This window comes from Bufo gargarizans, chromosome 4 (genome assembly GCF_014858855.1).
Source record: "Bufo gargarizans isolate SCDJY-AF-19 chromosome 4, ASM1485885v1, whole genome shotgun sequence".
NCBI lineage: Eukaryota > Metazoa > Chordata > Amphibia > Anura > Bufonidae > Bufo > Bufo gargarizans.
The window spans coordinates 316,006,178-316,022,558 of record NC_058083.1 but is presented as its reverse complement, the minus strand read 5'-3'; the positions used below and the strand labels follow the sequence as shown (position 1 = coordinate 316,022,558).

Genomic DNA, 16,381 nt, shown 5'->3' with positions numbered 1-16,381 from the left:
GCTCTGTAGATACAAAAGAAAAGAAATAAGCTGATATCTGTGGCACCGGGGCTGTTAGAACATCCAGTGATATACTCAATTGGCTAACCTTAGACATGGTCCAAGCTAAGTAAAATAGGGTAAATGTGAACAAGTCTCCGTGTCCAGATGGATTACACCCAGGAGTTCTTAAAGAGCTCAGTTCAGTCATTGCTGTGCCCCTTTTTATAATTTTAAAAGAGTCTCTAGGTACTGGTACAGTGCCAAGTGATTGGCGCAAGGCAAACGTGGTGCCCATATTCAAAAAAGGATCAAGGTCCTTCACAGGTAATTATAGACCAGATAAATAGCATCTTATGCTATCTGACATCCACAGATCCCCCCCATAACAGTGTCAGCCACTGTGAATGACCCCCAATACAGGGGGTGGGGGCTGGCATCTACACTAGTTTTTAAAAGGCAGCGGGGGCCCAGTGCAGTCATTGTATTTCATTGCACCGGGCCCCGCTCACTGTACTAATGGTATCTACTGTAACTGCAGGCAGGCAATGGTTAACTATAGATATGTTCGATCCAGCACTGAGCAGCCTGTACTTATGATCATAGCAGGCTGGAGGCAGGTAACTTCCTACGTCACGTGCCTGCGCCGCCTGCTTCATTCATAAAGTGGGCGGAGGAGGCACGTGACGTAGGAAGTTACGCTGCCAGTGCCCGCCTGCCCTGCCTCCAGTCTGCTATGATCGTAAGTACAGGCTGCTCAGTGCTGGATCGAACATATCTATAGTTAACCATTTCCTACCTGCAGTTACAGTAGATAGCATTAGTACAGTGAGCGGAGCCCAGTGCAATAGAATACAGTGACTCCACAGGGCCTTGCTGCCATTACAAAACTAAAGGCTGGCCCCTAGCCCCTTCTCCCTCCTCGCTGATACACACGCCGGCCGTGCTGTGCAGCTTGCGGTCGGCGGTGTATCAATGTAAAAATGGCAGCCTTCGCCCCATAAGACGCACTGCCATTTTCCTCCCACTTTTGGGGGGGAGGTGCGTCTAATAGGGCGAAAAATACGGTATATACAGGAGTATGTGACTGTAAATAATATTATAAGTGATAACCAGCATGGATTTGCCAAGAACAGAAGTTGTCAGACTAACCTGATTTGTTTTTATGAGGAGGTGAGTAGTAGCCTGGACAGAGGGGCAGCTATGGATGTAGTGTTTCTGGATTTTGCAAAGGCATTTGATACTGTCCCTCATAGACGTTTAATAAGTAAAGTAAGGTCTATAGGCTTGGAAAGTATAGTTTGTAATTGGATTGAAAACTGGTTGAAGGACCGTGTCCAGAGAGTTGTGGTCAATGATTCCTTTTTGCAGATGATACTAAGCTATGTAGTACTGTGCAGTCTATGGAAGATGCCCATAAACTACAAGCTGACTTGAACACTCTGAGTGATTGGGCATCAACTTGGCAAATGAGATTCAATGTGGATAAATGTAAAGTTATGCATCTTGTTTGTAATAATCTCCATGCATCAGATGTCCTAGGTCAGTGTTGGCGAACCTATGGCACGGGTGCCAGAGGTGGCACTCAGAGCCCTCTCTGTGGGCACCCGCACCCTGGAAAAAGTCTATGGTTTACCAATATGCCTTAGACTTTTCCTGCCATTCATCAGTGCAGGGCGCACTATGAACAGCACAGGCAGCGCATTGAATGTACACAGGATATTATAGCTACGTGATAAAGTACATGGAAGATATACTATATTGGACTGTTGTATTCTGGGTAAATTGCTGTGTTGGCACTTTATGATAAATAAGTGGGTTTTGGGTTACAGTTTGGGCACTCGGTCTTAAAAAGGTTCACCATCACTGTCCTAGGTGATGTAACACTGGGAGAGTCACTTATAGAGAAGGATTTGGGTGTTCTTGTAGATGATAGATTAAATAACAGCATACAATGTCAATCAGCTGCTTCTAAGGCCACCAGGATATGGTCATGCATTAAATGAGGCATGGACACGCGGGGCAGGGATGTGATATTACCCCTTTACAAAGCGTTGGTGCAGCCTCATCTGGAATATCTAGTTCTGGGAACCAGTCCATATAAAGGACGCACTGCAGCTGGAAAAAGTACAGAGGAGAGCAACTAAACTGATAAGGGGCATGGAGGGTCTTAGTTATGAAGAAAGATTAAAAGAATTACATTTATTTAGTCTTGAGAAGAGACGTCTAAGGGGAGGCATGATTAACCTATACAAATATATAAATGGGCCATACAAAAAAATACGGTAAAAAACTGTTCCATGTAAAATGCGCTCAAAAGACAAGGGGGTGCTGCCTCCAAATGGAGAAGAAAAAGTTCAGTCTCCGGAAGCGCCAAAGCTTCTTTACTGTAAGAACTGTGAATCTGTAGAATAGACTTCCTCAGGACGTGGTCACAGCAGGAACAGTAGACAGTTCCAAAAAGGGTTTAGACAAATTCTTAAAAGTAAACAACATTAATGCTTATAAAAATGTGTAGAAATCCGAGTCTCAATTCCTTTTGGGATTCGCATCCCCACCTATCCCTTGGTTGAACTTGATGGACTTATGTCTTTTTTCAACCGTATTAACTATGTAAGGTTACGTCTTCATTGTTGCGTAAGTATTATATCAATGATATTAGCTTAGGCCATGAGCACAGAAATCGTATTAAGCTAGGTTCCCAACTGCACCAGGCATCATTAGGGGCCTCCATCACAGATTCTGTTAAAGGGGATTTCCGGGCTTGTAATATTGATGACCTATCCTCAGGATAGGTCTTCAATATCAGATTGGCAGGGGTCCGACACCGTCAGCAATATTAGAAGCCCAGAGAACCCCTTCAGGACAATATAGCGCATTATGCTGTGATATATGCTGTGGAATTTTACTCCACTGAATATAATGATACCTTTCACTTAGCAATCTGTTGCTTCATTCTGGAGAAAAAGTACTTGTAATCAATATGCAAATGAGCAGTTAAGTGCAATGGGGGTGGTGTAAAAATGCAACGATGCAAAATTTTTATGTAAGTGCAACAAAAAAAATTGCAAAGACCCTATTCTGTAACTTTCGGAAGCCAGAATTTTGGAGTGCAGGGCGTGATAAATTCAACCTAAAGTACAGTACAGGTATATGAGAAAGTTGTAGAATTTTAGAATTTTGAAGTGGTTTATAGTCACATAAAACAGGGAAAACCCTTTAAGAAAATTACCAACAATTACACAAACAGTATTAACCAAGGCAATTGTAAGGTAAAGGGGTTGTCTCACTTCAGCAAATGGCATTTATCATGTAGAGAAAGTTAATACTGTATTGTTATTGTCCATATTTCCTACTTTGCTTTCCATCACATTATATACTGCTTGTTTCCATGATTACGACCAGGGGTGGGATTAAAATTTTTAACAGGTTCCCTTCTCAATGGCAGACATGCGGCATCACAACACATGTTTACATATACATACACCATATATATGCAACACACAGATAAATACACCATATATACACTACTCACACATACCACCCAACTAAGGAGCTAAACTATCAGCAGTGCGCAAAGCAATGGAAGCGAACATCTCCAGCTGCCCTGCCGTCGCCAGAGCACCGGATCGGGACTCAGCTGGTAACACGGTTCTCCGATCTAGTTGTTATTTTAACAACCGGATCTGGAGAACTGGAGGGACTGGCTGAATTCCATGCCTGCTTACGACCACCCTGCAATCCGGCACCAGTGGCCGTGCTTGCACACTAAATAAAATAGCTGTGGCCACTCTGGTGGCTGGGACAATAGGAGCACACACAGGCTGACGCGTTTTTCCTATAAAGTGCATGTACGGCCACCGATGTTGGATTGAAGGGTGGTTGTAACCATGGAAATGAGCAGTGTATAATTTAACAGAAAAATTAGTCCAGCCAGCAAAGGAGACAATATGGGCAATCACAATACATTAGTAAGTGCCTTGTATTAACTTTCTCTACATGGTAAACGCCATTTGCTGAGGTGAGACAGCACCTTTAATGATCACTGTCATATCTAATGGCGGGTTTACACGGCCCGATTGTTGGGCAGAATATCGGGAACGGACAGTCCTGTGAAAGCTCATTCTCGGCAATCTGCAGATCTAAAGGTGCAGCCAATCAGCCGAAGAACGAGCGTAACGCTCATTTATCGGGTGAAACTGTAGTTCATGCAGGCAAGTAAATCATAATTCCTGCGCAGCAGATTGTACAGTTTAAACAGCGATCTGCTGACCAGAAACAATGCAGCTGTATGAGGATGAGCAATCTTAGTAGCAATCCCTCGTCCTCATACTGTGGAGGTGATCGCTGCATGTAAATTCAATGCTTCATCCTCACTGAATGAGCTGCCAGTTGTCGGGAAGGCTGCTCCTCTGGCCGTGTAAACCCACCATAAAAGTAGTGCGATACTGTATCTGATTCACAAGTAGCTATTGTACGGTACCTCCATGCTTTTGAACTCGTTATCATAGCCATGGTTGCCACCTCCACAAAAGGTATAACTATTGTCCCTGTTAAAAGAAATAAATCAACAACATATAGTTACCACTGTTATTTATGCTTGTCAGACACTTCAAGTCTCATTGTTTATGAGGATCCAAGCCGTCATCTCTCCTGACATGTCCATTTTAGTAAATTAGTATTAGTATTGACTATGAAATATTCATTCTGAATCACCTTTTCTTAGAATCCTGCACTGTGTGATTCTTCTATTAGGCTATGGGTACATGCTGACAAGTTTAAAGGGAACCTGTAATCTAAAAAACGCCTCCCAAACCGCCAGCATTACCTTAAAGTAGCCAGCAGTATGTTCCTAAAAATACTTTTCTTCCTCCGGCTTTCAAAGGTGAAGGGGCATGGAAATCTTGACTTGAAGCGAGGAGACCGCTGCCCCCTTGACTTCAAACTCTGCTGTTACATAGCGCGTGCAGGGAATTAAAGTTAGTTTTTCAAGATTTTGGTGCATCTGGACGGAGGAAGAAAAGGATCTTTAGGAACATACTGCTGGCTACTTTAAGGTAGCGCTGGTGGATTGGGAGGTGTTTTTTTAGGTGACAGCAGGTTCCCTTTAAGAAAAGTCACACAACCAAAAACATTGGTGTGACTAGAAATTAGTGAATAAATTGTCAACAGGGTGTTGCCACTCCCTTTGTTTATGGGATGTGTCCATACATTTGCTGAAACCAACCAATTGGTGCGTAAATTGTAGAAATACAGGCATTTACTAAAACAGCCATGTCAGAGTGGCGAAGATCTAATATTGAAAATGTGCACGTGCTTTTCACTACATTGATTAAGGGTTTTAGATTTTTTTGGACACTATATGCCCCATCTGACGGGACTTAGCAAAAGGAGCGTGGCTTAAAATTTGCCATCATGCATAAAACACTAGTGATTTTGTACAATCACTAAGCCAACACATAGGTGGTGTAACGTTAGTCTAAAGATGTGCCAGATTTATCATCCAGCATCGGCCACTATGACAAATCTGGCGCAGTTTAAAACTGTCTTAAATTTGCATTCTTAATATTAGACAAAGGGGCAGAATTAATAATTTTATAGTTTTTTAAATTTGAAGCCAAGCTGTTTTGTTCAAATTCCCTGGCTCTCTTCTGAGGTTTTCCATTCTTTATCTGTAAACTTCTGGACAGACTAAGTCACGTTTGCTTCTGCAGCCAATGTCTGGCCTCAGTGGTGAGGTCTCCCCAAGCAGCACATGACCCATCAATGACATGCTGCCACTTTGTTCTTGTGACAATGAGGGTACCAGCTCCAGGGGCGGATTGGGAGCCTAAAGTGGCCCTGGAAAAGATACCTAAAAGTGGCCCCATATTGTAGGAGGCTCTAAATTGACAGGAGGCAGGGCAAGAAAAGTAGGGGAGTAGGCAATACTATAGCGCAAAATACCACATACCACAGTGCCGCACAATATATTGCCCCAAAAGCTGTCCCTCTGAGTTGGTCATCAAGAGTGCCCATTTTCTCTCCTCCTCTTCCAGTTGTCTGATTAAGATATGGAGCTGGGTGCTTAGGAGGTGAGATGTGGGACATAGTTGAATTCAGGAGGGCATGTCGCTGGCCAGGTACATGAGAACTTGATTCTCACAGAGTTAATTAAAACTGATAGCTCATTATATACCCAGTCAGCGGCAGAGATGGGGGCATGGGTGGCTCCCTTGGCATCGGCCCACCGGGAAAATTCCCTGTAAGGTGTATGGCCAATCTGACCCTGACCAGCTCACGTAACCCCACCAATACCATCCTATGATACATAGATCAATGAGTACATAGGCCTTAAAAAGTAAAATACTTATTTCCATCATACTCTACTGCACCTTACAACAAGCCACTGTCTGTCCACGTAGAGGTGAACTTTATCAATGCGAATATGGTTGGCATAATGAAATCGTTTAGGCAGGTGATGCTTCATGTAAGGCTTAAAATGCTGAGTTGGCTTCCGACACTGCAAGCAAGTTTAACACAAAATTCATTATAGCAATACAAAGCATTATAAGGTAACATTTTTCGGAGTCTGCTGACACAACCATTTTAACTATCAGAAAATCTAAAGCTTTATTCTCGCTGTGCAAACTACTGGTACTTTGATGGAAACCTGACAGACCCCATTATAAGGATTCATGGGAATCCATCTTTAGACAGATCCGCCATAGCTCCATCATGAACAGAAAATACAAGGCCTGTGTTTTCAGAGGTTTAGAAATCTTTTACGGCCAGGTTGTCACATCTCGCAAGAAACTTGGATATGGGGCATGACTCAAACTAAAACTCCAGGTTGTAGGGGGTTGTAATACGGTACGCAGGGGATTCAAGTGTCAAATGTGCAGGCACTCTTAGGGTAGTTTCACACAAAGAGGGGCATTTATCAAGAGCTTCCTTCAGACAACCATATTAGGGATGCTTTTTTGTGCCTATATTACGAAGACAACATCAGATATCTAAGAGTCATGCACCTTTGGCTTCTATGGTTCTCTAACTCTGGTTATGAAGGACTATAGGTAGTCCAGGTGTTACATCTGTAATAAGGGCACACAAAAGCACCCTTAAGATGGTTGTCTGAAAGTGGGAAAAGAAATTCAATTATACAGAATTTTTCAGCCTTTGGATTTGCAGAAATTGCGAGTTTGCCAGCTTGGTACTATTAACAATATTGTGACATCTTGTGGCAATTTCTGGTACTACAACAAGAACTTTCAGCTTACGAGCTTTATTTTAACGTGACCCAAATCGGTGTGAACATACTTACAGTAAGGTTGTTCACAACTCCTTCCGAATCAACTGTTCAAAATATCAGAAAAATAAGCTATGTTACTGGGTAGCCCATGAAAACACCTTTAACAGTTCAAATTTTAACATTTTAACACAGCACACAGTGAAATCAGAGGCGTAAACTGATCAGAGAGAGTCCCATAGCAAAAAATGAAAATTGTTACACACCGTCACCATCACAAAAGTATATATAGGGTATGAAGATTGGGTGCAAAGCATAGGTTTTTGGAAGATCTAAGGCCATTTTCTGAGGTTCCTTATTTGGGGAGGAAATAAGCTGTTTGCCAGAGATGCCGAGAGAAGTGACTCGTATCTGAAAGGGGTTCACTCTGATGATAATAATACTTTGCTCTACAGGAGTTGACTGACCGTGTTCTCAGCCCCAGGACATTAAAGGTCTAGGGTTCTTTACAATCACAATAGCCATAATACATTTGGTTTGGGAGTATAGATTGCACTTATGCAATCTGACAATTTCTGTAGGCTTTTTAGCTTTAAGAAGCACTTTAAATAAATAGGGAGCTGTGGGTCCCTTATGGACATGTGCACCTGGATGCATTGGCAAAATGGTCAGTTTGCCTCTTCTATTGTAATACATAAAAAAATAAAAAAAAGGAGAACAAAAAAGGGCACTAGGTGAGATTTCCTAATCAAAATGTGCCGTCATTCAGGTGTAATTAGCACCTGATGATTTGCGCCACATTTATTATGTGCTTTAGACACTTTTCTTGACCCATCTGATGAGTGGGGTATATTGAAATGGGATATGGCCTAATGGAAAGGGGGCATGGTTTAAGGTGCAAAAATGTACAGTTTATGCACTCAAAACATGCGTCAACATTTTGGCGCACAATTCTGGTGTAAAGTAAGCCAACTAACAGGTGATGGAAACTTAGACCGTTTACCATCCAGGACTCTGACTAATCTGGCAGTTTTAGACTGTCTAATCTAAATTTGTGCTGTACAAATCAGGATTAGTAGGGTCACTTGTTCTGTGGTCTACTTTAGAAACATTGCATAAGGATCTGGTTACAATGAGTAATAGCTTTATTTTCCTTTCCAACCATTTTACATCTCTACGATGCTAATAGTTATAAGGTCGTAGGAGTTCAACATGAGGCGGAGGTGTTAAGAAATGGTGACATTGCCAAATACTGGGTGTGTTCCTGGCTCAGAGATCTGGTCGTGGGATGCAGGAAACTAGTCATATGTACGTATGTCAGACAGGAGTTTGGCTAATTTCCAGAATACATGTGTAGTTTTTATAAGAGGTAGGTTTAGGACTTGCTCATATCCACCCTGTGGATTCCATATTTAATGGAATCCCTGATGTTGTGCTGGATCTGATACTCGAGGAATCCAGACAGCATCTGACAGACCCCACTCTCCTCTTGACTGCAAGACTATATGCGGCATTCCGTGCTATTTTTGCAGTCAAAAGTGATGGAAATCTTGATGAAAAGCACAATTGCAGATGTCAACAGAGCCTAAAATTGGTTTCTCTGTTCCCAATCTGGTAACCCAGAATACGCATTTCTCCTCGTCATTGACTACCCTATATTTACTGGATATGTTTTCCTCTGAAGTTTTTTTTCTAAGTGCTGGAATTAGGCCGCCTAACCTGGAGGAATATTGAATCTCCCTTTTCCAAATTTTTACAAAAAAGTAAAACAAATTGTTTTGCCTCATCAACTGTGGCATAGCTTGTAGATTGTAAGCCCTCACAGGCAAGTTACTCTCCTTTGTACCGGTCTGTTAATAAGGTCATATTCATTGCACTTATTTTGTTGTATATTATGTATGTACACCCCATTTAGATGTACAGCGCCTTGATATTAACCCTATGTGTTACTTTATGTGGTGATAACTTTGCAACCAATTCTGAGAATTTTTTCTCGTGACACATTGTACTTCATGTTAGCAGTAAATTTGGATCAATATTTTTTTCCTTTACTTATAAAAACAGAAATTTTCCAAATTGGATTTTTTTCTACTTTTAAGACAAATAGCAATTAGGGATGAGCAAATTTGAAATGCATTATGGTCCGTGCAGGATTTTAAAAAATACATCCCTGATGTCCCCAGACTGCAAAAAATAAAATTATGAGATGACCCAGTTTTGGAAACTGCACCCATGTACTAACACTAAACTAGTCGAAGATGGGCTTAATTTTGAACAGGCGGTCAAATGTTGGGTGCAATAAATGGTGGGAACAGGATTTGGAGAAATTTTCTGATATGTTTTTCTGAAATTGTCATTAAAAAATCTCTGAATCTAGCCTGATACTATCTCTTCCACCTATCCTATATGCAGCCTTGAGAAAACTATCTTATGCAACATTAACAGATTAACGTTGAGTAAATACATGTAATGTATTTACAAGAGTAAATACATTTACTCTTGTAAATGTATTTATGAACTGCCAAAGCTTCCAGTAAAACTGTACATTTTTTACACCTAGAGACGGCTTTATCATTGCAGTGTTTCACCACAACCTTATATTGCACTGTACCACAAGGGATCTCTGCCTTGCATCCAAAAACCCATCAACACCACGGGGGTCCCAACTGCCACTAGGCAGGAGACCTCAAATGAGGGTGTACCCCTGAGGGGAATAAAAGGGTGTGCCCCTACATCCACTGCACAGCCCTGGGAGCGCCAGAATGAGGACTGCCACGGTGAGTACTTCTATGACAACCATCCACGCCACTACTATCACTCCCGTCCTCTCCCCTCCTGGAATCTTTACATTAATACACAGGTTATTTTATACATTATAATTTTTAAGATAAAATTATATTTGTTCTTCTCTTGAATTTAAAAGGTTTGAAGTGAATCTAGTTCACAACATGGTGTGGCTATACCCAAGGTTTAATGTATACTGGACTGTGCTGTAATTCAGGAGAAACTAAACTGATCAATCAATACCCATTAAACCCATTCATATGTGTCCTAGGCATTCCTACTGGTTTTATTTTTTTCCAGGGTAGCTTTCTAAATTTGTTGCAAGATGCATTTTCATTTTTGATAATTACTTGGATACTTTTACTGTATAATTTTTAAACACGTATTTTTTTATATTTTTTTTTTTACAAAAAACAAGAACATTGGCTAAAATATCTTGCCTTCAACAATTTGATTAAAAGTGTTAACCCACAAATAATATTTATCACTTATTCACAGAAAAGGTAATAAATGTATGATTGCTGGGGGTCTGACCACTGGGACCCAGAATGATCACAGGAAAGAGGGTCCCCAAGTCCCCTGTGTGAATTGAATGGTGGTACACATGAGTAAAATTCAATTCTTAAAAAATAAACAATTACTTTAACTATAAATAATATCTGAGCAATGCAATGGTCTTACAAGTCAAGTAATCCGCAGGAACATTCCTTGCACGAATACGAGCTGCTGGTCCATCGTACAGGTAGAAAAAATTTATGGATGGAAAGTAATTGGTCATAAACTCCAGCTGTTCACAATAAGTTTTCTCCATACCTTAAACAAAACAATAATTTTAAATATATAAATACATAAAAAAAAATTGCACACAGTTATATTGAAAAGTACGGTATATATTTTGTCTGACTAATGATAGGCTAATGGGCACATTAAAGGGGATGTCCCAGTTATATCTATATATGTTACGGTGGCTTATAACATTATTAATACATTTGTAATTTACTCACATAATTTATTCTGCCGTATTTCTGCATGGCCGATGTGGGTCACGTGACCCCTGATGTCATCCACCAGGCTTCGGTGGTGACGTTTCATGTACAGGCTTCTCCCTGCCTTAGTGAGTGGCCCGGCTCTGTACACGAAACGTCAGAGCCTTGTGTGCCCACCCCCCCCCCCCCCTCTCTCCTCTCGCTGCCAAGGCTCCTGTGAGGGATCGCGCATGCGCGATCCCTACCAGCTGTGGCAGCTGTGCAGAAAGATTCAACAGTGTGCCCGCTCAGTCCCTGTGATCCACCAGTGTGCCCATTCCCCTGCCTCTGCATCTGGCGATCTTTACCAGTGCCGGCAGCCTCAGCAAGTTACCATTGCCCTACTGCACTGGCCATCAGAAACAAAACCACCCCCAGGAACATCACAAAGTAAATCATTGTCTGTCATATAGATATAGCTGTGATAAAGCTTAGATACATATAGCTGTCATATAGCTTAGATACATATAGTTGTCATAAAGATTAGATACATATAGCTGTCATATAGCTTAGATAGATATAGCTGTCATACAACTTAGATACACATAGCTGTCATAAAGCTTAGATAGATATAGCTGTCATATAGCTTAGATACATATAGCTGTCATATAGCTTAGATACATATAGCTGTCATATAACTTAGATACACATAGCTGTCATAAAGCTTAGATAGATATAGCTGTCATATAGCTTAGATACATATAGCTGTCATATAGCTTAGATATAGATATACACACACAATCTATATATGTGTGAGAGAGACAGAGAGAGAGAGAATCTGCAATGTGACAGGAAGATCTTCTGCCTGTGTGAGCTAGGAGATGACTATGTGACTGTTTTTTTATGGCAAAATTAGGATGTCCAGAGCAGGGGGCGGGTTTGGCAGATTATTCACACCCACAAATATTCATGAGGAGAGCTTAGTCATTGTTGTTACACGCCCCCACAGCTTTTCTGCAGCATGTAAACAAAGCATGTATAACAGAACCATGCAAAGGTGTAAGTATGGGTTTTTCTCTTTAAAAAAATTAAGCTTAACTAATGTATATGTATGTCCTGATGAGTTTTATAATTTTTAATTTTTTTCCATAACTCGGATAACCCTTTAAACATACGTCGGGAGCATCTCCCAGCATATATGCCTAACGTTGATCCTAAACGTGGTGTGAACTAAGTTTGAAATTGTATGAATCATTATAATGTCTAGGAAAGTGTACATACCATGGTCAGCAACCAATATCAAGTTCACACAGTTTTGAAGATTCCTTTGCTTCAGCCCATCCATCAGCATCTCTATAGTTTTATCAGCGCGTATCAAAGCCTTAATCACCTAACAAAATGAAAATATTGATACAAATATGTAAAAAAGTACTAGTCATTCCAACTGTATTCTTTGCCTTTGTAATGTTATATCACACTGGCAAAGGGACTGAATTGCAGGAATATATTAAAAGAATTGCCAGAGATCAAGAAATTTGAAAATGCTCTTTAAAAAACAAAACAAAAAAAAAGCATTGCTTACCTCTAAAATCACTAGCTTCAGCACTAATGCTCTAGTTGTCCCTTTTGTTTACAGGTATCATGATAAACCTTACCAGCATGTGCAGCCAATCACTGGCCTTAGTGATTACATGCCATTGCCATACTTGCTAGCATCATCATTGAAGGTAATAATAAGCTGCAGTGGTAACATGCTAATACGTTACTCCAGGAAAGTGTACAGGGGTTGGTGGGGACCATCTTAGCGTTAATGCTAGAGTGGAGGGGGTTTAGCTGATGAGTAGAGATAAGGTTAGTTTAAAAAAATATATTGGATTCAACTGCTTTGCCGAATTTCATAAAGAAATTAGATCAGTAAAGAATTTCTTTGTATGTAGTGGGCACAATGACGGGGAACGGTGATCACGCTGGTCCCCAACATTGAACCCCTCAGATTCCGTCTTCATCACTGATCTCAATATCTGAGGCTACAATTTAGGCCTTTCAGGGGTTAAAGGGGTTCTCCAGGAATTAACAAAATGAAAATATGTAAATATTACTTTATTAAAAATAAATCCCCAAATACCTTTCATTAGTTATAATGGCTCGTTTTCTCTGGGGAGCAATCATCAGGAGAAATAAAATGGCCGCCATCCTATTAGTACACACAAAACCTGTCCTTATCACACAGAGGACAAGTTACTTCAGAGAACTGCGGCAAAGAGCTGCTTTATCCTCCTGTCTGCTCTTACGGTTTAATATGATCTTCAGCTGAATCTCTGTAGGAATGAAGTTCATGAGGAGACATGAAGTACAGAGAGGAGGTGGGGATGTGGCCGTGTCCTGCTATGTGATTGGCACAGCTTTTATGTGTACTAATAGGATGGCAGCCATTTTATTTCTCCTAATGATTGCTCCCCAGAAAAAACAAGTTATTATAACTAATGAAAGATATTTGGGAATATATTTATAACAAAGCAATATTTAGGCATTTTCAATTTCTTCATTCCTGGAGAACCCTTTTAATCAGGGTAAAAAAAAAAAAATACTCACCTTAGCCATGGGGGCTATTTCAATTAAAGAAACCGTGTTAAATCTTGCGCGGTGATGTGATGATGTCATTACGCTGGGCGGGAGCACCAGCATGGTGATGTCATACGTTACCCTGCGCAAGATTTTGCGCGGTTTCTACAATCAAGATGGCCGCAAATAGATGAGTTGAGTATATATATTTTTTTTTTCTATCATTTCTGGAAAATCGGTTTGTTCCCACGAAGCACGAGGAACTTCCGCTTTATGGTGAATAGAATTTTTCCTAACATTTGGATCAAAGTCCACTTCAGATATTTCAATTCGCTCAACACTACTGATGAGTATTTTTTTATTTATAATTTCCTGCAGGTAGTTTCATTTATTAATCTCTCAGACAACCCTTTTAAATGTCACTAACTTTCATACAACTTTGCATAAATTAATAGTACAAGTGACTACAATAAACTGCGTGATACACCTTCTCAGTTAAAAATGGTCTACTTCTCCTGTTTTCAGCTGTTTACCAGTTTCCCCTCGCCATCCTCCCCTAGTAATTGCTTTTAACTTTGAAAAAGATAAAAAAGACATATGCGACAATAGTTCTCCAAAGTGTTATGTGAGGCTAACTACAGTATATTTATGCACAAGCTAAAAATCTAGGGATGATATATGTTCTTTTTACTATCAAATGTAATGTAATCATGCATCAAAGACTGAAGCAATCGGGAGAAATATTGGGTTGTTTGTGTCAGACTGGTAAAAGAAGGGCCTCTGTCAGCAGGTTTGTACCTATGAACCTGGCTGACCTGTTACATGGGCGCTTGGCAGCTGAAGGCATCTGTGTTGGTCCCATGTTCATATGTGTCCACATTGCTGAGAAAAATGAAGTTTTAATATATGCAAATGAGCTTCCAGGAGCAACGGGGGCGTTGTCATTACACCTAAAGGCTCAGCTCTCTCTGCAACTTCAGTGCCCTCTGCATTTTGATTGACAGGGCCAGGTAGTGAACTGTCATCACGCCTGGCCCTAACTTCTCAACTGCAGATGACAGGGGCAACGCCGCTGTTGCTCCTAGGGGCTCATTGCACATATTAAAACTTTCTATTTCTCAGCATGCTGGAGTGGAATCAGGCCAAATGCAATATCTGCACAGCAGGTGCACTGTATGTTCTCCTCGCGTTTCCATGGGTTTATTTCAAACACTCTGGTTTCCTCCCATACTGGTTATTTTCTGCTGACAGGGACCACGTGAATGGTGACAGTGAATGTGCGTGCTATATACATAACAGGAAATAAATCACTTACCCCACCACTTACTGGACCAAACGAATGTCCTGAGGAGTCTGGTTCTTCAATGTACAATGTATAAAAATGTGGCCTATTAAACACATATGGATGATGTTACAACGAAACATAAATGAAAACATAGGCTACCTTACTACTAGCGTATCAGCAGAAGAGATACCTTTTGTCTTTTGGAAGGTCAAGCCACTCCAGAATGGTGCGTATTCTTTCTTCATACTGAACAGACCTTATATGAAAAATGGAAATATTATTTCTGGATAGTTTTATGTTATGTGCATTGGATTTTAGAATTTACAATTTGTAACATACTTCTCTATACTAGTCCTCATGCGCTTTTTATTTGTGTGCAATGTGCACCAATTTTCTGCAGCTATAATACGGTCCCATTGATTTCTAGGAGCCCATGCTCACATCCCAGTTTTTTTCCCGAATCCAGGTCACCATTCCTCAAAATTAAGAATATGTCCTATTCTGGTCCATATTGTGGACGAGAATAGACCTTTTTATTAATGGGATTGGGAAGAATGCGCGTTGCACACGGAACGGAAGGTATCCATATGTTGTGTACGGCATACATATTAGGACATCGTCAGACATCATCCACAACTCCATCCTCCGTCAGGCAAAACTCCATCAGCCCTCAGACATCAGACAAAACTCCGTCCTCCGTCAGGCAAAACTCCATCAGACATCAGACAAAACTCCGTCCTCCGTCAGACAAAACTCCATCAGACCTCAGACATCAGACAAAACTCCGTCCTCCATCAGGCAAAACTCCATCAGACCTCAGACATCAGACAAAACTCCGTCCTCCATCAGGCGAAACTCCATCAGACCTCAGACATCAGACAAAACTCCGTCCTCCGTCACCCAAAACTCCATCAGACCTCAGACATCAGACAATACTCCGTCCTCCATCAGGCAAAACTCCATCAGACCTCAGACATCAGACAATACTCCGTCCTCCATCAGGCAAAACTCCATCAGACCTCAGATATCAGACAAAACTCCGTCCTCCGTCACCCAAAACTCCATCAGACCTCAGACATCAGACAAAACTCCGTCCTCCGTCACCCAAAACTCCATCAGACCTCAGACATCAGACATCAGACAAAACTTCGTCCTCCGTCACCCAAAACTCCATCAGACCTCAGACATCAGCTAAAACTCTGTCCTCCCTCAGACATCAGCCAAAACTCCGTCCTCCCTAACTCAAAATACGCCCTACTACACACACTCTTCACCTGACGGAGCTGCTAGCTGCTGGAGAGGCAAAGGACCTGTGATGACGTCATGACCATGTGACGAGTCACATGTGTGGGAGGGGTCAGATGTGCATAGCAGCTGGTAGAGTGTACAGAACAGTAGCCATCAAATAGAGCTCTGTACTAGAGATGTGTGTGTAACCTGCATGTAGCAGAGCTGTGAACTGTGTAGCAGAGCTGTATGTGTAACCTGCATGTAGCAGAGCTGTGTACTGTGTTACAGGGATGTATGTGCAACCTGCAGGTAGCAGTGCTGTGTACTGTGTAGCAGAGAGGTGTACTG

The 16,381-nt window shown here is 41.2% G+C and overlaps 1 protein-coding gene across 2 annotated transcripts in view; it reads right to left on the bottom strand.

The window, feature by feature from the left end:
* Positions 1–16,381, bottom strand: part of ENPP3 (ectonucleotide pyrophosphatase/phosphodiesterase 3) — a 111,633-nt gene that overhangs the window by 48,299 nt on the left and 46,953 nt on the right. For both annotated transcript variants that reach the window (XM_044289466.1, XM_044289467.1), the window contains exons 10-16: positions 14,994–15,059; positions 14,834–14,906; positions 12,238–12,346; positions 10,673–10,804; positions 7,283–7,314; positions 6,354–6,481; positions 4,463–4,529 (exon numbers count right to left, since the gene is read on the bottom strand). In XM_044289466.1, coding sequence (XP_044145401.1) covers positions 4,463–4,529; positions 6,354–6,481; positions 7,283–7,314; positions 10,673–10,804; positions 12,238–12,346; positions 14,834–14,906; positions 14,994–15,059 — 607 coding nt within the window. The remainder of the gene's footprint in view (positions 1–4,462; positions 4,530–6,353; positions 6,482–7,282; positions 7,315–10,672; positions 10,805–12,237; positions 12,347–14,833; positions 14,907–14,993; positions 15,060–16,381) is intronic.